We start from the raw sequence: 21,075 nt of genomic DNA, 5'->3' as shown, positions 1-21,075 counted from the left end.
GATCAATCATAGTAATCATGAAGTTTAAAACGATAATATCCCATTGAACAAGTGGAGGGGACTACCTACATCACTAAAGCACAATGATAAATAAGCCACACTGTCTTTTTGGCAGATGTTCCCTTCAGAAAGCTCACCCTCCAATATCTAAAGTTAACTATGGACACACACCTATGTGTCAATGCTCTCCCAACCCTTGTCCATTTCCTTTGCCGTACTCTTCAGTGCAATGCATTCCAATGCAACTCCCTGTCTTGATTCTAAAGGATCTCTGCTCTCCTAGCTTGGACAGTCCCTTATAGAAACATCAGAATTCCCAAACATATTTGTCTTCTAACATTAAATATCACAAATAATCAGATAAAAATTACTTACTTCCAATCTCCTACATTTCTCCTGCAAATGCTCAACTCTATTCTTGTTGAAAACAAAGCTGAGAACTCTATCCATCTCCTAAGTATGGACCCTTCAGCTCCTAACACGTAAGTAATGGAGGCTTATCAGGACACACGTGTAATGAAGCTGCTGTGGAAAGCTGAGCTTAAGAAGTATATGATCTTCAGAATCGATTACAAGAGAATGCCAAGCTTCTTCGAGAACTCTTATATCTGACATAAAGAAGAGCAAAATGCGTTGACCCGTAAATGGGTCTAAAGTGTGCTGTACACCTCTTCTCTCAAAAGGATAAAAGAGAAGCAGGGCAGAGTTAACACGCTGAGCTTTACAATGCTGAGAGCCAGCAGACCGATGTGTGGAATTTAGTCAACATATCTTTTAAGCTTTTACTCTGTCTTGAACTTGTTGGAAACTGAGTAAAAATTAATTATCTTTCTCTCTATAAAAGGTTACAGAACTTGGAGGATCTTTAAGGGAATTATCTCCACAGGAGATTCCTACCGGGTCAAGAGGAGAAGCCGCGTGGCTTACATAACATATCAGAATCAACCAGCAAATGGGAATCCGCAACCTTCACTAAAAAGCAATTAGGGTTAGCGAAGTCACTGAAGTCATTAAATGCTTTGATGTGGCAGCCACTGTCTCCATTCTGTGCCCCCTCCCACCCAAAAGACTTTCATTGGAATAAGTTCTCTTGGGAGCCCTGTGGTTCCTGGGGCTTCCTTCTAATCCAAAGAGCTTGAATAGTTGCCGAATTTAGCTAGTAAGAAATTAGAGCAGTGAGCAAATTAGTGTGAGAAAACATAGCTTTAAGTTAGAAAAAAGGTAGACTTTCTAGGTGCATTTGCCTTTCCCGCCACGGGAAAGCTCGGGAATGACATGTGCTGTGTTATTGGTTTGAGGCCTGAGGCTCAGGTTCCCGACTCTCACCAGCAAGGCCTGCTTCAGCTTCTTCAATCGCAGTTTGCTCATCTCGCCAGGGTTAGATTATTATCAGTCTTCTTAATTTTCCCTACTAGTGAGAATAACCTGAAATTTTCTTGTTTCCAGGCCCCAGACTAGGAGCACAGAATTAGAAGAAGATCCATTAGAAGAATCCCAGAGAGCAATAGACTTATCAAAAATTAGAGGACTAATTTATTTTTGTAAAGAATGGTTCTTTGTCGTCCCCCTTGCTCATATGACCCCTCTTCCCTCTCTTCAACTAAGCTCCAGGAGCTCGTTCCAGTGCTTGGCCGTGGATCTCTGCATCTGCTTCCATCAGTCACTGGATGTAAGTTCTATGACAATTAGGGCAGTCACCAATCCAATAACAGGGGCAGGCCAGTCTGGGCTCCCTCCCCACTATTTCTGAGTATTAGCTGGGGTCATCCTTGTTGGATTCCTAGGAATTTCCCTGACGCCAGGTTTAATCCTAATGGCTCCTTCCATCAAAATATCTCTTCCATTTCTCACCCTCTAAGTCCCTCCCATAACTCATCCATTTCGACCCTTCATGTTCCCATTTTCATCCTGTCTCTTATCCCCCATCAAGTTTACCCAGGAGATCTTAACTATTTTCCCTATGGGGGGGCTCTCCATACCTGTCCCTCGTAGGGCACTCCTTTTTACCTAGATTCTCTGGGGTAGCAGATTGTAGCCTGATTATCCTTTGCTTTGTGTCTAATATCCATTTATGAGTGAGTACATATCCTGTTTCTCTTTCTGGGTCTGGGTTACCTCACTCAGGATGTATTTTTTCTAGATCCATTCACTTGCATACAAATTTCATGATGTCTTTGTTTTTCACTGCTGATGGGGAAAACCATAGAGACAGCTGAACTGAGTTAATGGGAGCTCAGGGACTCTGGAATGACAGGTGGGGAACTTGCATAGGACTGAACTAGGCCCTCTGAATGTGGGTGACAGTTGTGTGGCTTGATCTGTTTGTGGGGCCCCTGGGAGTGGGACCAGGATTTATTCTGGGTACATGAACTGGCTTTTCAGAGCTCATTACCAATGGCAAAATATTGTAAGAGCTAAACAATCACACAGAAACTATATTATTTAAATGACTGCTTGGCCAATTAGCTCTAGCTTCTTATTGGCTAACTCTTACATCTTACTTTAACCCATCTCCATTAATCTGTGCATCACCACGAGGCCGTGCCCTTCCAGCAAAGTTTCAGCATGTCTGTCTCTGACACTGGCACCATGGCTTCTCTCTGACCCCATCTCCTTTCTGCCAGTATTCAGCTTAGTTTTCCATGCCTAACTAAGTTCTACCTTGCTATAGGCCAAGCAAGTTTCTTTATTCATTAACCAATAAATGCAACACATAGACAAAAGGACCTCCCACACCAATAAAATATCTTGCTCAGTCTTGATGCAGGGGGAAGGGGCCTGGTCCTGCCTCAACTTGATATACCAGACTTTGCTGACTCCCCAAGGGAGGCCTTACCACCTCTGAGGAGTGGATGGGGGGTGTGATGTGGGGAGGTAAAGGATGGGAGAAGAAGAGGGGAGGGGAATGGTATGCAAAATGCAAAAAAATATTTTTAAAATTATTCTTTGTAATTCTTGATAAATGGATGATTAAATTGCCTCTCTCCCCAAATCTCATTTCCTTAAACCATCTCCTTAAAGCTTATTTTATTTAGTACTTTGCCTTAACGTAAGTAGATATATGAAAATTATTATTAAATCCATAAATGATTAAAGTTTATTTTAATGATACTCTCAATCTTAAAAATGATGGATGTGGCCGCAGCTACACACAGTTAAGAGAAGACATACAGAGCGTATCAGCCCCTCAGTGCATCCTACCCAGCAGGAAGAAGAATTCCAAATGTAACATCTCGGAAAACCCTGCAGCATTCCCAAGCCCTCGCCTTCAATGAAAGAAGCTCTGTTAAAAAACAAGATGAGTATGATACCTACAAAAATGATCTTAACAGCAGAATTTCATCTCCATACTCCATACATTGCCTTCTCCAATAGGATGGGAATAAGTAATTCCTCCATCCTTAACCTTAAAAGGGGCAGGGCTGAAGTCAGTCAGGTAATAACTCACCTGCTCAAGGTTTAAGAGTCATTGTGGACAATACAGAACAAAGTCAGATTTCCGTCCTTCTGACCCCCAGTGTAGTGCATCTTCCTATTCACTTCCTTGGAGTCCTGATCCCATTATCTCTTTTTTGGACACAGGGAGTCTCTAGTGCCCAGATGTACTTTGAGCTATAGGGAGCTGGTGTCACTCAAGGTTGCCAGGAAGCACACGCTGCCTCAGATGACCAGAACTGACTTCAGGTGTGCAGCTGGCGCATCAGAAAGCAAACCCCTCGACAGAGCTGACACTAAATATCCATAAGTGATATAGAAAATAAAAGCCAGAAGAGGGGAGATATAACAGATGATATAGCTGTAGCAAGCAATATTTCGGATAACTGTTCTTCAGGGTAAAAGCCAGAAAGTTCATCACTATTTAATAAAAAGAAAAATATCCCTGGGCTAGGAACACCACTCAGTAGTAGAGCAGTTGCTAAGCACGTATCAGAGCCTGGATCAGTTTTTGTCACTTCAAAAATTAATAAATATTATAATAAATCAATTTTTAAGAGAAAAAATACCCAATTATCTAACTTTCTTAGAATTGGAAGTGATTCAGATTCCAGGTTTTTTTTAAAAAAAAAATATTTGTATCTTAATAGTGTAGCATACATACTCTAAAAATTAAAAAAAATGCTCAACATATTTACCCTAAATATTATGAAATAAAAATTTATAATTCCCTAGGTCATCTTTTCCAATTTATCTCCTTCTATGAAATACCTAAGGAAGAATGCTTTGATGCTGTGGTCTCAGAATGAAGTTATTCACTCATCGCTGCAGATCCGAGTTTGTGTGAAGTAGATTCCAGTACATTAGCCACACAGGTCAGTAACGATGCTGGGGTCATTTTGCATAATATCTCAAGAGTTTCTGCAGCAGAACTCTGTTAAACATTTATCTCACATAAAATTTTCTCATACTTATGAACTGTACATCAATACCTTATAATATCCATTTGATTCAGAAAAATATAGCAATATACAAAGCAGAATACTATAATTTTCCAAATTAATAGTTTTAACTGTATAGTTCAACTATATTAATTACACATGTGAACACTACAGAGTAATATATCTGCTAAAATGTTTCATACCCAAGGTTACTTTCAGTCAATCTAAGGTTTTGGGAGATATAGAAACTGTGTTGTTTCATGTAGTAGAGACAGCCCTTCCTGATCATAATTTGAAAACAACAATATTAGTTATGATATGCAATTAACAGTTCCATTTTCATACAGAGTAATATTAATGTCTATGTGTGTGTATACGCATGGGTGTATATTTTATGTATTATGAGAAAACAAAGTCCATTAGGTATGTCATATATAGGTCAGCATTTGTTTTGATTGGAGATACCGACAGCTTGCTTCCTGGACTTTAGTTTCAAAACTATTAGCAGGTAGCACTACTAATGCCAACTTCTGGGCTGAAGTTGGGCAGTATTTCTTTAAGCCACTCTGTAAGAGACCACGGCTTCTTCAGGAGCTGTCCTCTTTAGCCACTATGTGTGCAGGTGTTACATGCCCTAAATGTGCTTCCCTTCTATAACTGGGGTGCATTATACTGACCTAATGATGATATTTTATTAGGTACATTGCTGTGGGTAAATGAGCCACCATTTGTCTCAGGCCTAGGAGTCTGATAGCTTCTATCAGTATCTGTGGAAACATTACAGGTTAACATAGTGTTCTTGGGCAGGTGATACATTAAACTCTTACAGAGCTTGATACGTGGGTGTGCTACTCACTCAAATCTAAACTCAAAATCAGCACTTCTGATTTGGGATTCCCTTCTGTATGCTGTGCATACCATTGGTTAATAAAAGACTGCTTTGGGCCAATAGCAGAGCTACAGAGGAACAGAGCTGTGTGTGTGTGGGAACTAAACTGAATGCTGGGAGAAAGGAGGCAGAGTCAAAGAGAAACCATGGAGTCTGCCAGAGACAGCCATGCTGATACTTTACTGGTAGGCCATGACCTCATGATGATGAATAGATTAATAGAGATAGGTTAAATTAAGATGTAAGGGTTAGCCATAAATATGCTTAAGCTATTAGCCAAACAGTATTGCAAATAATATAGTTTCTGTGTGATTATTTCAGGGCTGAGCAGCCGGGAATGAAACAAGTGGCTGTAGTAATAAGGGGCACGGCGGCGGGGCTGCGTCCCCAACCCCCAGCCACCTGCCCAGCTAGCTTATGCCCCGAAATAATTACACAGACACTGTATTCATTTAATCACTGCTTGGCTCTTAGCTCTAGCCCTTACTGGCTAATTCTGATATCCCAATCAACCCATCTCTAACAATCTGTGAGCACCGGTCTTACCGGGAAGATTCTAGCCTAAGTCCATCCTGGGTCGGAGCTTCATAGCGTGCGTCTTCCCTGGAGCAGGTAGCATGGCGTCTCTCTGAAGTGTCTGCTCTGGAGAGGAGAGCGGGAAGATTCTAGCCTATGTCCATCCTGGGTCGGAGCTTCATTGCTTGCGTCTGCCTGGGAGCTGGGACATGGCGTCTCTCTGAAGGCGTCTGCTCCCGAGAGGAGAGCTGCGGAGTCTGACCTCATTTCCTCTTCCTCCCAGCGTTTTGTTCTGTTTACTCCTCCCACCTATCTCCTAACCAATGAGAGCCAAGCAGCTTCTTTTATTTTAACCAATGACCTTCCTCCATCAAGTGGCCTTCTTACAACACACTTCCTCTAATGACCATGCTCAATAATTTTATTCCTTGCTGGGTTTTTCATTTATGTTCTAAGAAATCCTGGAGATATTTTATGACTGTATGTTTTGGATAGCAACATGCCACCTCCAAACTCATCATCCCGTCTTTCATGCAATCTGTTGCACTTTCCTTCACATATTGCAGCCTATAGGCTTCTTGAAGTCTGGTTGGCTTTGAATGTGATGCCTATTATCTAGAACCCCAGTGCAGTGCCCAATTTGTTAGCAATCATTTCAGAATGCCCTCCATCACGTGAGAACTCAAAGTAGTGGGCCTGTGTTAGAGATAAGAAATGGCTACTCACACTCACCTACCCTAACAGAAAGGCTGCCAATAATGTGTCCAATGATTGGGCCAGCTTCTGCTAGCTCCTAAATACTTACAACTGCATCTTTCTGCAGGGAGAACAAGTTATATAACTCTATTGTTGAAAGAAACTTTCCTGTTAGACCAGATTCCAACTCTAATTTTACAGATGAGGAGGCTGAGGCATTTTCATTTGAAAAGGAAATTTAAAGGCAAAGCCCTTTGCTCTTCTAGGATGTTAATTTAATCTTGCATTTGAAATATGCTTTTTATACACCTGAACTGTAAGATGCATGGTAATATAGCCATGTAACCTGATTTCATCTTTCTTCCTCCAAATCAGGTTTGGTTTTCTCACATTGTGGGTTGATATATTCAGCCCTAGTCCAAATACATGGACGACATGATGCTTAGCCTGTAGAACTGCCTTAATAAATGTATGAATAATTAATTTTAAAATATGAATAATTTGGACTTTTGGAATCTTCCATGGGTGAGGTGCTGTGATTTGATTTTTCTCTTCTTTAAAAATGGATCTTCCAGAGAACTCTAATATTATTTCAGTATTACGGATGAAAAAGCTAGAGTCTTACAGAGGCTGAGCAACATCCCCATCATCATACACCTAAGGAACGGGACAGCTTATCCCAAACCTTGCAATCCCCACCTCAAGCTTAAGATCTTAATTACTAAGCATTTAGACCTCAGTGCATCCAGAATGCACCGCACCGCATAACCCACTGAGCCAAGAGAACTGTTCTGCCACTTACATTTAAAAGAAATACCAAGTTTTCTTTGTTTCTCAGTATCAATGAAGGAAGCTTGGGCATGTGGGGTCTTAACCACTCAGTTGTGTCCGTATCTTATTCCCTAGAGTCTGTATCTTATTCCCTAGAGTCTGTGACTATGTTGTGGAATCTGATAGGTTATTCAGTCTACGAAAGAGGAAAAATATAGGCAGACAAATCCCATCTGCAGAGCTATGCATGGAACATGTGCCTTTTCTGGATAAAGATAAAAAAAAGGAATTTTATTTTAAAAAAGACTCTCATTGACCATCAATCTATGCAATAATGCAAGAAACGGTGAAAGAGAATGATAGCTAGAACAAGCAGATTATATTTACAGGTATAGATAAATTTTCCAATAGATTGAGCAGGAGCTAAAGTCCATTGGTAGTGAAGTATCAAGACGTACCACTTTTCTCTTGTGAGTCCTTGGGAGAAAGAGATAACTATAGGTCTCTAGGCACAGTAAAAATATCCCTAAGGATCTGGGAATACAGTAAAAAATACAATGTGGGCAACACCACATTTAAAGTATCTATAGATATTCAAACTGCAACATATGTCATCCGAGTCTGCATACCATATCTATAAAGCATTGGGGCAACATGGGCAAATTTTGTCCAGGGTCATAAATATGATGAAACTCTAAACAGTCCATCTTTGGAGAGAGAAGCTCAAAGGCTCTACCATACAACATGGTGGCTACAGTTAGGAGTCACAGGCTTACAATGGCTAGTAGTATATGTCAGGGAGTCTCACCATCAAAGAAGATGACATAGAGCCTAAATATTTTGAGTCAATCAGCCCTCAATCTTCACATATCCGCGCATTTCATTGTATACCAGGTGGTCAAAGGTGTTTATTAATAAAGAAGAAAAAACAGAATCTAAAAATGACCATCAGCCAGGCAAACGTGGCACAGGCCTTTAATCCCAGCACTCGGGAGGCAGAGGCAGGCGGATCTCTGTGAGTTCAAGGCCAGCCTGGTCTACAAGAGCTAGTTCCAGGACAGACTCTAAAGCTACAGAGAAACTGTCTCAAAAAGCCAAAATAAAATAAAATAAAATAAAAAGATCATCAGGGATAGAGTCATGCATTCTATATAGAGACCTAGAGGTCTTCAAATTAGAAAAAACACCCAAACACAACTGTTTTTCCCCCAGCTTTTCTCTTGAGGTTGGAAGCATTTTTCTCAAAAGAATCCAAGAAAATGTCTAGAAAATGCGAAGAACCTCTTAAATCTGCCTGAACCCATAGGGATCCGATAAAAGTGTTATAGAATATTCTTTTAAGGTGTGTTACTTTTGTGTATGCTCTGAAACATTTGTTTAATAATGTAAAGCTATGTTTGATTAAATAAAATTCACTTGTGGCCAGGAGGCTGCATCAGCAATTAGCTGACAGGAAGTGGTAGTGAGGAGCTTGTGGAGAAGGGTTTATAAGGAGGAACAAGGAGAAACACCAGGGCTTCTGGAGACACACCAGCAGTAGAGGAGGTGAGCTAGGTGAGCTGTTTGCTCTTCAGCCTCTCTGAGGAGCAGAATTCCACCTCAACCTTTGAATCTTGCTTTCTTTAGAGAGACAGAGATTTAGTTAAGTTCCCTTGTGGCTTTCTTTGTAGGTGCCTGAGGGAACAGAATTCCTTCAGGCTGCAACTCTTGCAGCCTAACCACTGCTGATCAGGGCAGAGATGCAGTTGCTGATTTGGACAGCTGTGGCTTAAAAAGCAGCAATTAAAAATGAAGACAACAGGTAAGTGAATCTTCCTCCTGAGAGAAGGATCTAATGAGGAATTAAAACTGGAGCATGGGGAAATGCCCAAAGAGAGTTTGGAAAGAATACTAAAACTTTCCTGGACAAAGGTGGGTTTAGTAAAGGGATATTTTCACACCATCCCACTTTCTGGGCATTTGCATGTTTTAAAAGACTTAAGAAATGGATTTGGAAGCAATAACTTTGTGTCAGAAATTCTACTGCCAAAAGGAACCTCATTAACTCATGGCTTGGCCCTCAAAACAAATCCAGTCTAGCAGACAAAGTAAAGTCAAGTGAGATATTTAACTAAAGATTGTCAACATATTAGGCTTAGTATTTTTTTTCTGACTCTGAAAAGGAACATTTGACTACTCACTAATGGAGTGCAGGGCGTGTGAATGAGAGAAATGAAGAGGAATGTATCTCAAAGTCAGAGGAATTTTCCCCAACGAAACCTAAGGACACAGGCAGGCGTTTGCGTGCATTTGCTCAAAACGTATCTACTGAGTTCTTATCTACATTTTCCAAGAAGATGCTGGGATGTCTGCTGTGATCACAGAAAGGGTGCTTGTTCTTAAGATTTATACAAGGTGGAAATACGAGAGTGAACATTGTAAGAATTGGATGATGAAAACAGAATCAGGGGAAAATACGATTATAAATGGAAAGAACAATAATAAATGTGGAGAGAAATGAAGAGATGCCCCTTGGTCCCCACCCTCCATCACACCCATATTACACTTCACCTATAGTGATTAATAGTTGATTTGTCTCATTCTTTCTTTCAGAACATAGCCATCAAGTCTAATGGCTGACACCCTTTAGAGAACAGAGCCTATGTGAGAATTGGTGTCAGTGCTTTATGTGGGCAGTGAGACGTCATTGAAAAATCTATACTCATATCCATTCTGGATCCTTGACAATTTCTCCCTTTTGCAATTCTACAAGCTTTGGTTTCAGTAACATATAGTATGAAATTATTAACTTATTTGGGCTAATTTTGAAAAAAAATTGTCAGTATATATACATCACACACACACACACACACACACACACACACACACACACACACACACACACCGAGGAAAAACACCTGTTTTTCTTCTTTAAAAAATCAGATTAAGCCAGACCCATGTGTCAGCAAACATATCTATTTATATACAAGTCATTTTCCTCATGAACAATGTCAAGCACCTCCTTCTGCTACCCTGCGTCTTATTTTCCAGCTCTGTCATACTCGCAGTTAAATCATGTAAAGTATTTCTTGAGCTAAATAAATTGAGAAGTATATAATGTCAAGAAGCGCCTGATAATTTTATTAGTGATAAAACAGGAGCTCTCCAGTACTGTTGCTAATCATAGTAATGTAATAAACATGCCCACATCACACTAACATAAGTTTGGTACAGTTGGTTTAGAAAATCACTGAACATAGATTTTTAAGAAGCAAGCAAGCACAGTCAATAAAAATCAACCTTAATTTAGACTTCCAGTGACCAAGTTGTCTCTCAATATTAAATAATCCTTTTTCCACTACAAAATGCTTTATATTTTAGAGAGAATATTTAAGCTATATTCTCACTTATGTCTTTATCTAGTTCTGTTTGTCAAATGACCATCTGTCTATCAATCATTCAGTTAAACAATCAATCATATGGCCTATGTTTGCCTCTATAATAAAGTAAAGTTTATATGTATATAATTTTTACTAGCTTTCTTCCTGTTATTTCTAGAAAATTTGCCTATGCTACATAGTTGTTTTTATTAAGATTATGGGTGGGTAGCTTTATAAATTTCTCCTTAGACAAGAAAGATGGAGTCAAACTCAACCCTGAACTTCTTGTGGATTTTGGAGTCCATTACAATGACAAAATGACTTTCCATTCCCAAACATCATCTCACAGTTTAAGTGTTTGAGATACAAGCAGAGAGAGAACACAGTCTAATACAATAGATCGAATAGGTTCCTGAAGCTTTACTTAGGATGTCATCCTTCCCTTCCCCCTCTCCATCTCCTCTCTCTCTCTCTCTCTCTCTCTCTCTCTCTCTCTCTCTCTCTCTCTCTCTCTCTTGTTCTCCTTCTTTCTCTGCCTCATTCTTTTGGTTACTAATAAGACGTGTCCCCCAACGTTCACTCCCGTCCTTCCTTCACTGTTTGGCTAACTGAGGAGTATGGAGGTGAGCCTGTTGCTATTATATGTCTGTTCTTCCTGGCCAACTTTCCCCTGCAGCCATCATCCCATGAGCAGGAAATTTCCAAGGCGGAAGTACTGTGGTCCAATGCACTTGTTTCTTTAGGCTCCAACAGGAGTCTCGCCAAGTGTTCTGTTGTGAGTTAGCAAGGGTTTTCTCATTCAGTTGTCTGTTCCTTCCTTAACACAAACAAGATGAAATGCTACCACCTTGTTTACACAGTTTGGTTAGCTCTTCTTCTCAGGGTGACGGTAAAGGGCAGTTACTAGTACTCTCCTCATGAAACTTCATTCTCACACTCAAATGTGCTTATTGACTTCAGGGCCAATTTCTATAGACAAGTAAAGGGCATCTCTAATCATTGCTAAGACTGGGGAATATCTTCTTCCTGCACAGCCAAGTAAGTTTGCAAATAGGACTTGACCACTATGAGAGTTTCCTTGGCATATTGACATTTTAATATTCTTACAAAGAGCTGAGCATGAAGAATTCATTCTCTGCTTTCAAAGCCTAATCCTATTATCAAAACTAAAGCCTTAACTCTGGAGTAGTACAGAAAGCCTGCTTTCCCTAACACCTGTAAATTCCCTTACTCATTTAGTTCTCCTCAGGACAGTTTACAGGGTCACCTCGATACACAAGCCTCAGTCCCTACATTCAGTTCCTATGTTCTCTCCACTTATAATGAACACAGACCTCTGACAAGTGTCGGTTCCTCCATGAGGATTACCTTCAGGGGTTTTTTAATTATTTTGACCATGTGGGACCTGCAATGATGACAAGACTTGAAGAAACCAAAGCACAATTGCTAACTTTCTTTGTTAATGAAAATACAGGAGATTGTTGGAGGGATAGCTTTATAATGACAACACCTGGGACATAGACTAAAGTAAAGCTGGCCCAGGATGGAATGCTTAAATTTTTTTAATAGGTCAAGAGAGATGGCTTCTATCCAAGTCTAATAACTTCTACTTGATCCCCCAAATCTAGGTAGAATAAAGGCAGAACTGACTCCCAGGCTGTGTCCTCTGACTTACACACAAATGTGGCACACATGCATGTATACACACATAAATAAGTTAATTAATTTATCTTAACTTTTTCAAAATGAATGACCTTAGTTTGGTCATTTATTACTACCTTAGCAACAGAATTGGAAATAGTTAAGTCTTACCGATCAAACTTGACAAGACATCACTGTCCTATATACTATAGAAACTCAAATGTTATCTTGTATTTAATTTGAGTGTAGAAGAAATTTGTAAACCTCTGAGCTTGTCAAAGTTTTCCTGTGAAAGATAGTAAGAATGAGAGAATTTACCAGGAAGGAATGTAATGGACAAATGTTCCTGCTGGTCACTTACACTAGAGAGCGAAATAAAACCTTTGATAACTACTACAAAGTAAGTGGAACACTATCTCGTGCCTTCCTTGTGGTTATGCTCTGTTAGAGAAGAGCTTTTCTTGCCATATTCAGCTTTGAACAAAAAGACATGGTTGAGTCACACATGAGTGTATTCGTAACCCCAGACATCCCATCCCCCAGAACCCAGGGATTCTAGAGGGCTCAGTGTTTCCACATGAACCCAAGTGTTAATTCTGACATGTGCCCGGGGTCTAGGACAGTATCTTCATTTTCCCATGCTTTATTCAGATGGTACTCAGTCTGTAATGAATTGCTCTTTCATTGTGCAGTGTCTGTTCTTCTGTACTAAAACGCCATCTCCTCTGCCTAATCTAGTTTGCTTTCCATTGCTGGGATAAAAACACTGAGCGAAAGCAGCTTGGAAAGTACTTAGTGGACTTATATTTCCAAGCCATAATCCACTGATAAGGAGATGAAGTCAGGCCAGGAACTCAAGCAGGAACTGAAAGAAAAATCATGGAGGACACGGCTCGCTAGCCAAGGACTACCTGCCTAATGCTAGCCACATTAGGCTGACCCTTCTACATCGATCATCAGTCCAGACACCCTCTTTCAGATGTGCCCACAAGTTAACCCAATCAAGGCCATTCAGCACCTGAAGTTGAGAATAAAAAATGTCTAGGACACTGTCTGCCATGCACATTTTCATAAACAAAGCTGGCAATAGATTTATTAAAAATAAGATCATTTGTAGAAGAAACTTTAGAAAGATGAAATTTCAATACAAGACACAGAGTCAAAGCAGAAAATAGATATTCAAGCCTTTGCCTCCGAAGCTCCTTGAACTGCAGTCATGAAGGAAAGGGAAGAAGAGAGGGGATGAGACACAAGCAGCCTCAATGTTTGAAAGGATAACCTGGAGCCTTCCGTCTAAATGCTGTGCCTTGCAAGTTCAGAAGAGTTACTGCAGTCTTGTTTTCTCTGAAGCACCGGGTATGTAAGCTGTCAATTTTCATCGGTGCCATCAGAAAAGAAAGCACCAATTACTGGTTTTAAGCAGCACAATCTGGAAAAGGCGATCATTTAAACTCAAAGCCGTAGATGCTTCTAGAACTCTGGGATTTGCCACAAAGGTGAAGCTAGCAGGAAGAGCTTCACAGAATAAAGGTCATATGTTACCGTCTTCCCAACCAAAGTCCCCAAAAGTTCCACAGTTCAAGTCTATCACACCCTCTGAAGATTTGTCCAGCCTCAATTTTCTGAGCAGCTGGTAGAAATCACAGCTTCCTGTAGAGTGTTAGCAATGTCCTCCACTCTTGTTTATTCAGTCAGTAAGTTAGCTAAGATCTGAGCCGTTGATGCTGAGGGAGGCAAAAACCATTCTCCTTTGAATGGATACTGGACTGCCATGCCCCAGGGGTTGGACCCTCACCTATGTGCATATGAGAATCACTAGTTTAACATAGGGAGTTATTATCCAAAAAGCAGGGTATGAAATTGGGAGAATGAAAGAATGCAGGGTACTCAGGGTAGCTGAAGGTAGGTAATACTGAATGGATATGATCGAAATAAAATGTACAAAAATTTCAAAGAATAAATAAATATTTATTTTCAAGTTAAAAAAATACTAGGAGAAGTACTGGGGTGGGTTCTCCTTCCAGCCAGTCACACCCTCTACCAGGAGCTGGCCGCCTACCTTCCTTGGCCCTCGATGAGATGGCTGCTGGTAGACTTTGGGCACAGTACACCTCTCGGGTCTGGATCCCACCACCACAGACTGGTCCTGTGTTGTGCCAAAGTGGGTCCTGTTGCTCCAGGAGAAGAGAGACTTGGCATTCCTTCCATTCAGAGGTTCTCCAGGAATACCTGTTTGGTTTGTTTAAAAGAAGAAGAGCTAATGAGGAAAAGTATCTAGCTCAGAAGAAATCAGGAAACGACATCAAACGCACATGAAAATCTCTTTCTCACTGTGGAGAAAGAAGTTTCCTGACTTTGGATTACTAAATCCCTATTATTTCCTAGAGCGAATCACACCTGTCCATGGTGGCAACCGAGAGCACAAAGTGACTGGACTGAGGGAAGGGAAGTAAGGAAGCAGTGGCTGTGTAAGGCAAGTGGTGGGTGTGTTTCAGTATGAAGTGGAAGAGAGAGAAGAATTAGAGGAAGTATCTGGAAACACAATATGGCAGCTGAAACTGTCAACAACAGTTACCAATCAGACTTCCAGACAACTACACGGAAGTTAGTTTTCTTTTTCAATTAGTGGAGGAATGTATATTCTTGAAGACATTTTCTTTCCAAATAGGCAAATTGGTCTCTAACATCTCAATCATGATCTAGAAATCATTTTCTCCCCATTTAACACCTTGACACTGAGATAAACCAATTAGGATGAATTCATTAAAATGTGCGTTAAATGTTTATTAAAATGTGTTAACACTGCGTATGTCACTATGTTTAGTCAACGAATATTTTTCAACACAAGCAGCATAGAGTTATTTAAACTGACATAGAAATGAGTCTTCCTGGCTTATAATTAATTGGCGAAGAAAGATTTTAAAACAGATAAAACTAAAGCAGTAAAATGCAATAGAGTTTATATATAATTTACAGAAAGCAAATCTACCACCATCATACCTGGGTTCCCATCTTCCAACATTATTTCCTTTTGTGGGTTATTACAGCATTCCTCAAGTTCAAATCATTAATATAACCCACAGCATCCTCATACATACACAGACTCATTATCTTCTGGAATAACAAAGAAAACCTAAGAACATTCTCTGATGCGAGGAAAGATTTCTCAGCAATGTGATTGCTTATAATAAAAGTAAAATATAGTAATTATTACTTGTCACTAAGACCATAGATTTCAGAAACAAGAGTGAAATTGAAAATCAAGCAGCAAATATGAAAATATCTAAAAATCTTGATAATGATCAAACTCTTTGCAGTGGATATTATCATTCTCAAAAGCTTAGAAGCCTGGAATTATTAGTTGGTGCAAAGTATATTCCACAGATGAAGATGCAGACAACTCATCCAGGTTTGTTGTAAGTCAATTTTTCTCCCTCACCCTTATTATTTCATTTCCACACGTTTTCCCTAGGCTTAAATATTTGTGGAGAAAGGATGATTGGAAAGACAGTTCAGCTATGCAAGTGCGAAAACGTGAGTTCAGATGTCCAGCTCTCAGGTGCACACCCCAGCTAGGTGTGGAGAAATGAGCTCCCTGGAGTCTTCTGGTCAGCCAGTCTAGGTGAATACATGGTCTTCAGAATTAGCAAAGGACCTTGTCACAAAAAAATAAACCAAGGTGGAGAATAACTAAGAAAAATATCTGCTGCCAACCTCTGAACCTCTAGTCTCCACATTTATGCGCACACACACACACACACACACAAACTTATATGAACACATACACACAGCACAAAGCAGTACATGACAGTACATACAAATGTATGAATACACATACACACATACACACACACACATACACACACACACAGGAGTAGGGATTTGCGATAAAGAAGGAATTTGGAGCCCCAAGGTCAAATCTTCCTCCTTATAGGTGAACATAAACAACCCTCTTCTAATTCCTGGCTGGCAGAAAGATGGCAAGGAGTCTGAGCATGAGGCAGTAATTCTCCAAAGGAATAGCTACAAAGCCACCCATTCCTAACTTCTCACTCCATTCCCTAGGGTCGCATGAGTGAAGGACTTGGCTCTGAGCTGTGGAACACAGGTAGCTGCATTGTACGGAAAAGTACAGTGAGGTTGGTGACTGGCTGTAGGATGGTTATTCAACTCTTCGTCTTCAAGAGTTCTTTATTTTTAACTCTCTTAAAGAAGTGTTTCCATCTAATAAGGAGGTAGCTACAGCAACTGACTCCAGCCCTATAAGACTGGCAAATGCGCTGTGTGCAGTATACTCTGTGGTGTATACCACCGCAAATGCACTGCCTTAAGAAACTCACCAACGTTATCTGAATAGGAGCTAATTGCTAATTATTAGTTCTTCAGCTTGATCAGCTTAATCTCCAGTTCTACTTTCTCATTCCTAAGATGTAGGTAATCATACCAAACACTGAACTTGTCATATAATGAAAGTTAATCCTCTTTCTCTTCTATACCACACACACACACACACACACACACACACACACACTTCTCCTTTTACTTAAGATAGGGGCAAATTTATTCCAAACTTGCTTTGAATTTATACTTGCTGTATAGCTGAATATAACCTTGAGTTTCTGATCCTCCTGTCTCTGTTTCCTGAGTACCCCAATTATAGCTAACTATCATTACATGTGATCTATGTAGTGCTGGTAATTGAACACTTGATAGGCAAACACTTTACCAACTGAGTTACATCCCCATTCCCTGTCTCTTTATATCATTCTCAGTGTATTTGTCCATTGCTGCCTCACTACACATGCACCTACACACATACACACACACACACAATGTGTGATGTCCTTCTGTGTGTGTGTGTGTGTGTGTGTGTGTGTGTGTATATATATATATATATATATATATATATATATATATATATATATATATATTGATTTTCTTTGCTAATGAATAAACTGTTTCGGTCAATGACTTAGCAGGCAGGAAATCCAAACAGAGATAAATATATAGAGAGAAGGCAGAGTCAAAAAGATGCCATGTAGCTGCTGAAGGAGACAGACATGGAAAACTTACCAGTAGGCCACAACCTTGTGGTGATACATAGATTAATAGAAATGGGTCAATTTAAGATGTGAGACCTAGATAGAAATACACCTAAGCTATTGGCCAAACCCTGTTGCAATTAATATAGTTTGTGTGAGATTATTCGGGTCTGGGTATCCCAGGAGAGAATGAACAGTCTATAGACACACACACACACACATTTATTCATGAGGGTTTCATTGGTTTCCTCAATAGTTATATATTTAGTCTTACCTAGCACCCTGAATGCTCCAACATTGTTCTGCCAGATAAGATGTTCCCTCTGGGGCAATAGTGGACTAACCGTTGTAGGGTAATCCAACAATTATCTGTCTGGATTTGAAGCCTACCACGGAGTGAATTCATGTCTGGCACTATAAATCTGGTGAAGAATGCATGGCTCAGGTGGTCATGAGCCCTGGGGGAACTTACTGCGATTGTTTTACTAAATGTACATGTTATCCAACTGCCTGAAAAAGAGTTGTGTTAATAGCTGTAGATCTGTGCTACTGATGAAAGAAGCTTATTTTACAGTGGGCAGTGGTGAAGGCAGAGTAATAAGAACAAGAGGCTGTGGGTGTTCAGCCATAGGTTGATCATCTGTATCAACCACTTCAAACCTAAAGTTCAAGAAAACTGGGGAATAGAGGGAAGAACAGAGGCTGGGGAAGACTGCTTTCCTCTGGATGTGACAGGGTGGTTTCACACTTAACTCAAAGTCACTGAGACACTACACCTATGCAAGACTGAGCTAGCTAAAATTCCAGCACAGATCAGGAAGAAACTCCCAAGGTTCTACTCCACGCCGAGGAGTCATTGGTAGTTGACGGCTGCTGAGAAAGGAAGAGTGTCCTTTCCTCAGGGCTGCAGCCACTGGCAGGATGATGCTTCTATGCTTGGTGCACATTCATGGGCATAGAGACAGAACTTACTGGGTTTATTTCACAGAAAGAAAGACAGAACATGGAGATGGAGGGAGTTGTGTTGGGGAGGCTTAAGAGGAGCTGGAAGAGAAGTGTGAGGTGGAAATAATCAAGATACATTCTATACACATTTAAAATTATCAAAGAATAATTTTAAAATGTTTTAAAATTCTAAACATCCTATCTTCTATACTTTTTTAATGCCACATTCCTATTCTAGCAAACAAAATGTTGAAAAGAGCATGGAAAACAGTTTAGCAGCCTTGCAAGTCAAATGAGGAATAGGTTACCTTGTACAAACCACTTTTTCAATTAATTTTTCACAACTCTGGAATAATTAGTAATGGATAGATTTTTGGAAGTCATTATGAAGAAAAATGAAAAGGAATAGTTTAATGATGGTGATTTTACACAAAGCAATAAGATCTCTGTTGGTAGCTCATTAACCAGGGAGACCCAACTTCCGTTCACTGGCAAGTGACAAAATTCTCGAAGGAAAAATGGGGCATTTGTTACTATCACCGTTGTTTCCCATCCCTGAGAAAATACCAACTCGGCAAGAGGTAAAGAAAACAACAGAGCAGTAAAGGGCATATGCTCCTTTTTAAATACAGATTATTTCATAGTCTTGGCTCATCTCTTTTCACTTTATGTTTTCCAAATACCTCAGTTATGTTTAGTCAAAAATCACCCAGCAACCATGAGAACCAAGTGCCCTGAACTCCAGCAGCCTGAGAGAGAGTGTCTCTAGGATCTGACAGAATAAGAAATCAAAGGAGTGCGCTCAGCTAAACGCTACACTCTCACGTCTTCCGGCATGCTTGTGGTGGCAGTCCTTTGCAAATGCGGGCTCCTTAGCCTAGGATGTTCTCTTTAGTGGATGAGTCTGTGTCGATGGCCAGGTTTTACAAACCCTGCTTTCTAACTCCAGCACCTTGCGGCACATCATTACGCTGCTCTCCTGCTTAGGAGGGTACTATGGAGCCTTAGAAAGCAGAGTCCCATGTCCTCTGGGGAAGCAACATCCTGGAGGTAGCTGTGGGAATGCCTCCAGTGGAGTAGATGAACACCAAAGGAAAGAAAGGAGTAAGTTTCCGTGCCTCCTACCCTGGCATGGGTATAAGATCAATTTGTGTTTTCCTAACAGTCTGACTCAAGAGAATAAACATGACAGTTTATTTGGGCTGTTATGGTGTCGGGTAGGATCCAAAGTGAATTTGGTTTGGCTCGGTCGCTACTGTGAATAGAAGAGCCACAAAGTCGACTCCGGTGAAACTGAATGCAAGCTCAATGAAAACAGGTGCTCTACCCAACTTGGGTAATGCAAGAACCAGCAAGCACTGGTACTGGGTGGAGGAACTGGATCCCGGGCTGAAATAAAAACATAGATCTTCCAGAGGTCCTGGTGATATTGTCAGTGGTGCCTGTCCAATAACACTTCTCAATATCAAGATATTTACCAACCGGTTGTTTTATAATTACACTACTATAGTTTCACAAGGTTAAATTTCAACACGTAGGAGCGATGAAAGATTCACAGGGGGGAGGAGATGAAAGTCGAGCAGCAGACAATCTAACTGTGAAAATTCACATCATCACTAACAGTTGCCAAAACAAGTTTCTGAAAGGGGAGGGCGTTCATTTTCAAGAAAGCCCTGAAATCAAATCCCCCACACTGTTCCCATGTCAGTTCTTTTGGGGCAAATCAACCATCTACTCAGGTGGTCACAACTCGGGGACCCTGATGTTAGTGAGCAAGTACACATCCAGTCACTCTAAAAACCCATGCATTAACAAGGAGGGGGGGGGGCTGCTAGCACTCCAAATGTAAGTTACACTCAGGCAGAGCTGAGTGAATGGACAGTCAGGGACCGGAGACTGAGGCCAGAGAAGACCTGCCGAGCAGCTCTACTGGGAAAATAGAAAGGCCTGCTCAGAGAGGCCGTTCATCTCTAGGCTATGCTGTGTTTACCCACCCTTTTCTCCGCAGCGACATTCTGACTTCCAGCTCTGTGCACATCGTGAGTGACTTCAGACAACAGGGAGCCTGACAGATTCCAAGATCCAGGAAAGACATCAGAGTTTCAGTATCTAACATGGCCCTGGACCAACAGGAAAGAGACAGAGAGAAAGAGAGCCTCACCAAGGAAGACCAGAATCCTGAGTGAAAAGAGGCAGAGAACAGAGGACCAAGTAGCTGTCAGGGTTTTAGCAGGTCAGTGAACAGGTTCGAACGTCAAGCTGAGAAGGCTTGACTCCTAAGAAACATCCAGAGTCCTCTGTGGTGGGAGAGATGCTCTAAGCCTGAGAGTGTAAGGGCAGAGACCTGTAAGCAGGTTACACAGAGAGCCTTGCAGGTTGGTGTAAGGGCAATTATTTCCCAAAGGCAAGAGGAAATTACGGGAAGTTTGTCGGGCGGGGATGGGGTAGGGTGGGTGACAACAGGCCAAAGTAATTTCAGTGCTAAAAGAATCACCCAGGAGAGGAACGAAGAGTGGGAATAGGTAGGGAAAGGAAAGAGGAGGGAGAAATCTTTGTAAGCCCAGGGTAGCTAAAGTGCAAAAGTCATGGTGGTGGGTGCGTAGAGAAGCAATTGCATTCTAAATACATGTTGAAGGTGGAAACAACTTTCTAATAGATTAAATGCTGAGCAAGTCAGCCCTTTTCTGTCTGTTTACATTCTAGAATCTATATTCTGAAACATGAACTCATGCCTGAAACTCATTGGTAGTCAATCAGTACATCTACCTTCTATATAAATGTTAAGATTTGATATGCTATCATTCTCAGATGCTATCCACAGCCTAAATAATAATAATATA

General features: G+C 40.7%; 1 protein-coding gene across 1 annotated transcript in view; it reads right to left on the bottom strand.

Annotated features, from left to right (window-relative positions):
* Positions 1-21,075, bottom strand: part of Thsd7b (thrombospondin type 1 domain containing 7B) — an 857,540-nt gene that overhangs the window by 488,702 nt on the left and 347,763 nt on the right. Inside the window, exon 5 of the mRNA XM_075987816.1 lies at positions 14,308-14,477. Coding sequence (XP_075843931.1) covers positions 14,308-14,477 — 170 coding nt within the window. The remainder of the gene's footprint in view (positions 1-14,307; positions 14,478-21,075) is intronic.

The sequence above is a fragment of the Microtus pennsylvanicus genome, chromosome 10, assembly GCF_037038515.1.
Source record: "Microtus pennsylvanicus isolate mMicPen1 chromosome 10, mMicPen1.hap1, whole genome shotgun sequence".
Taxonomy (NCBI): domain Eukaryota; kingdom Metazoa; phylum Chordata; class Mammalia; order Rodentia; family Cricetidae; genus Microtus; species Microtus pennsylvanicus.
Note: the sequence above shows the minus strand (reverse complement) of the source record. Positions and strands in the feature narration are given on the sequence as shown.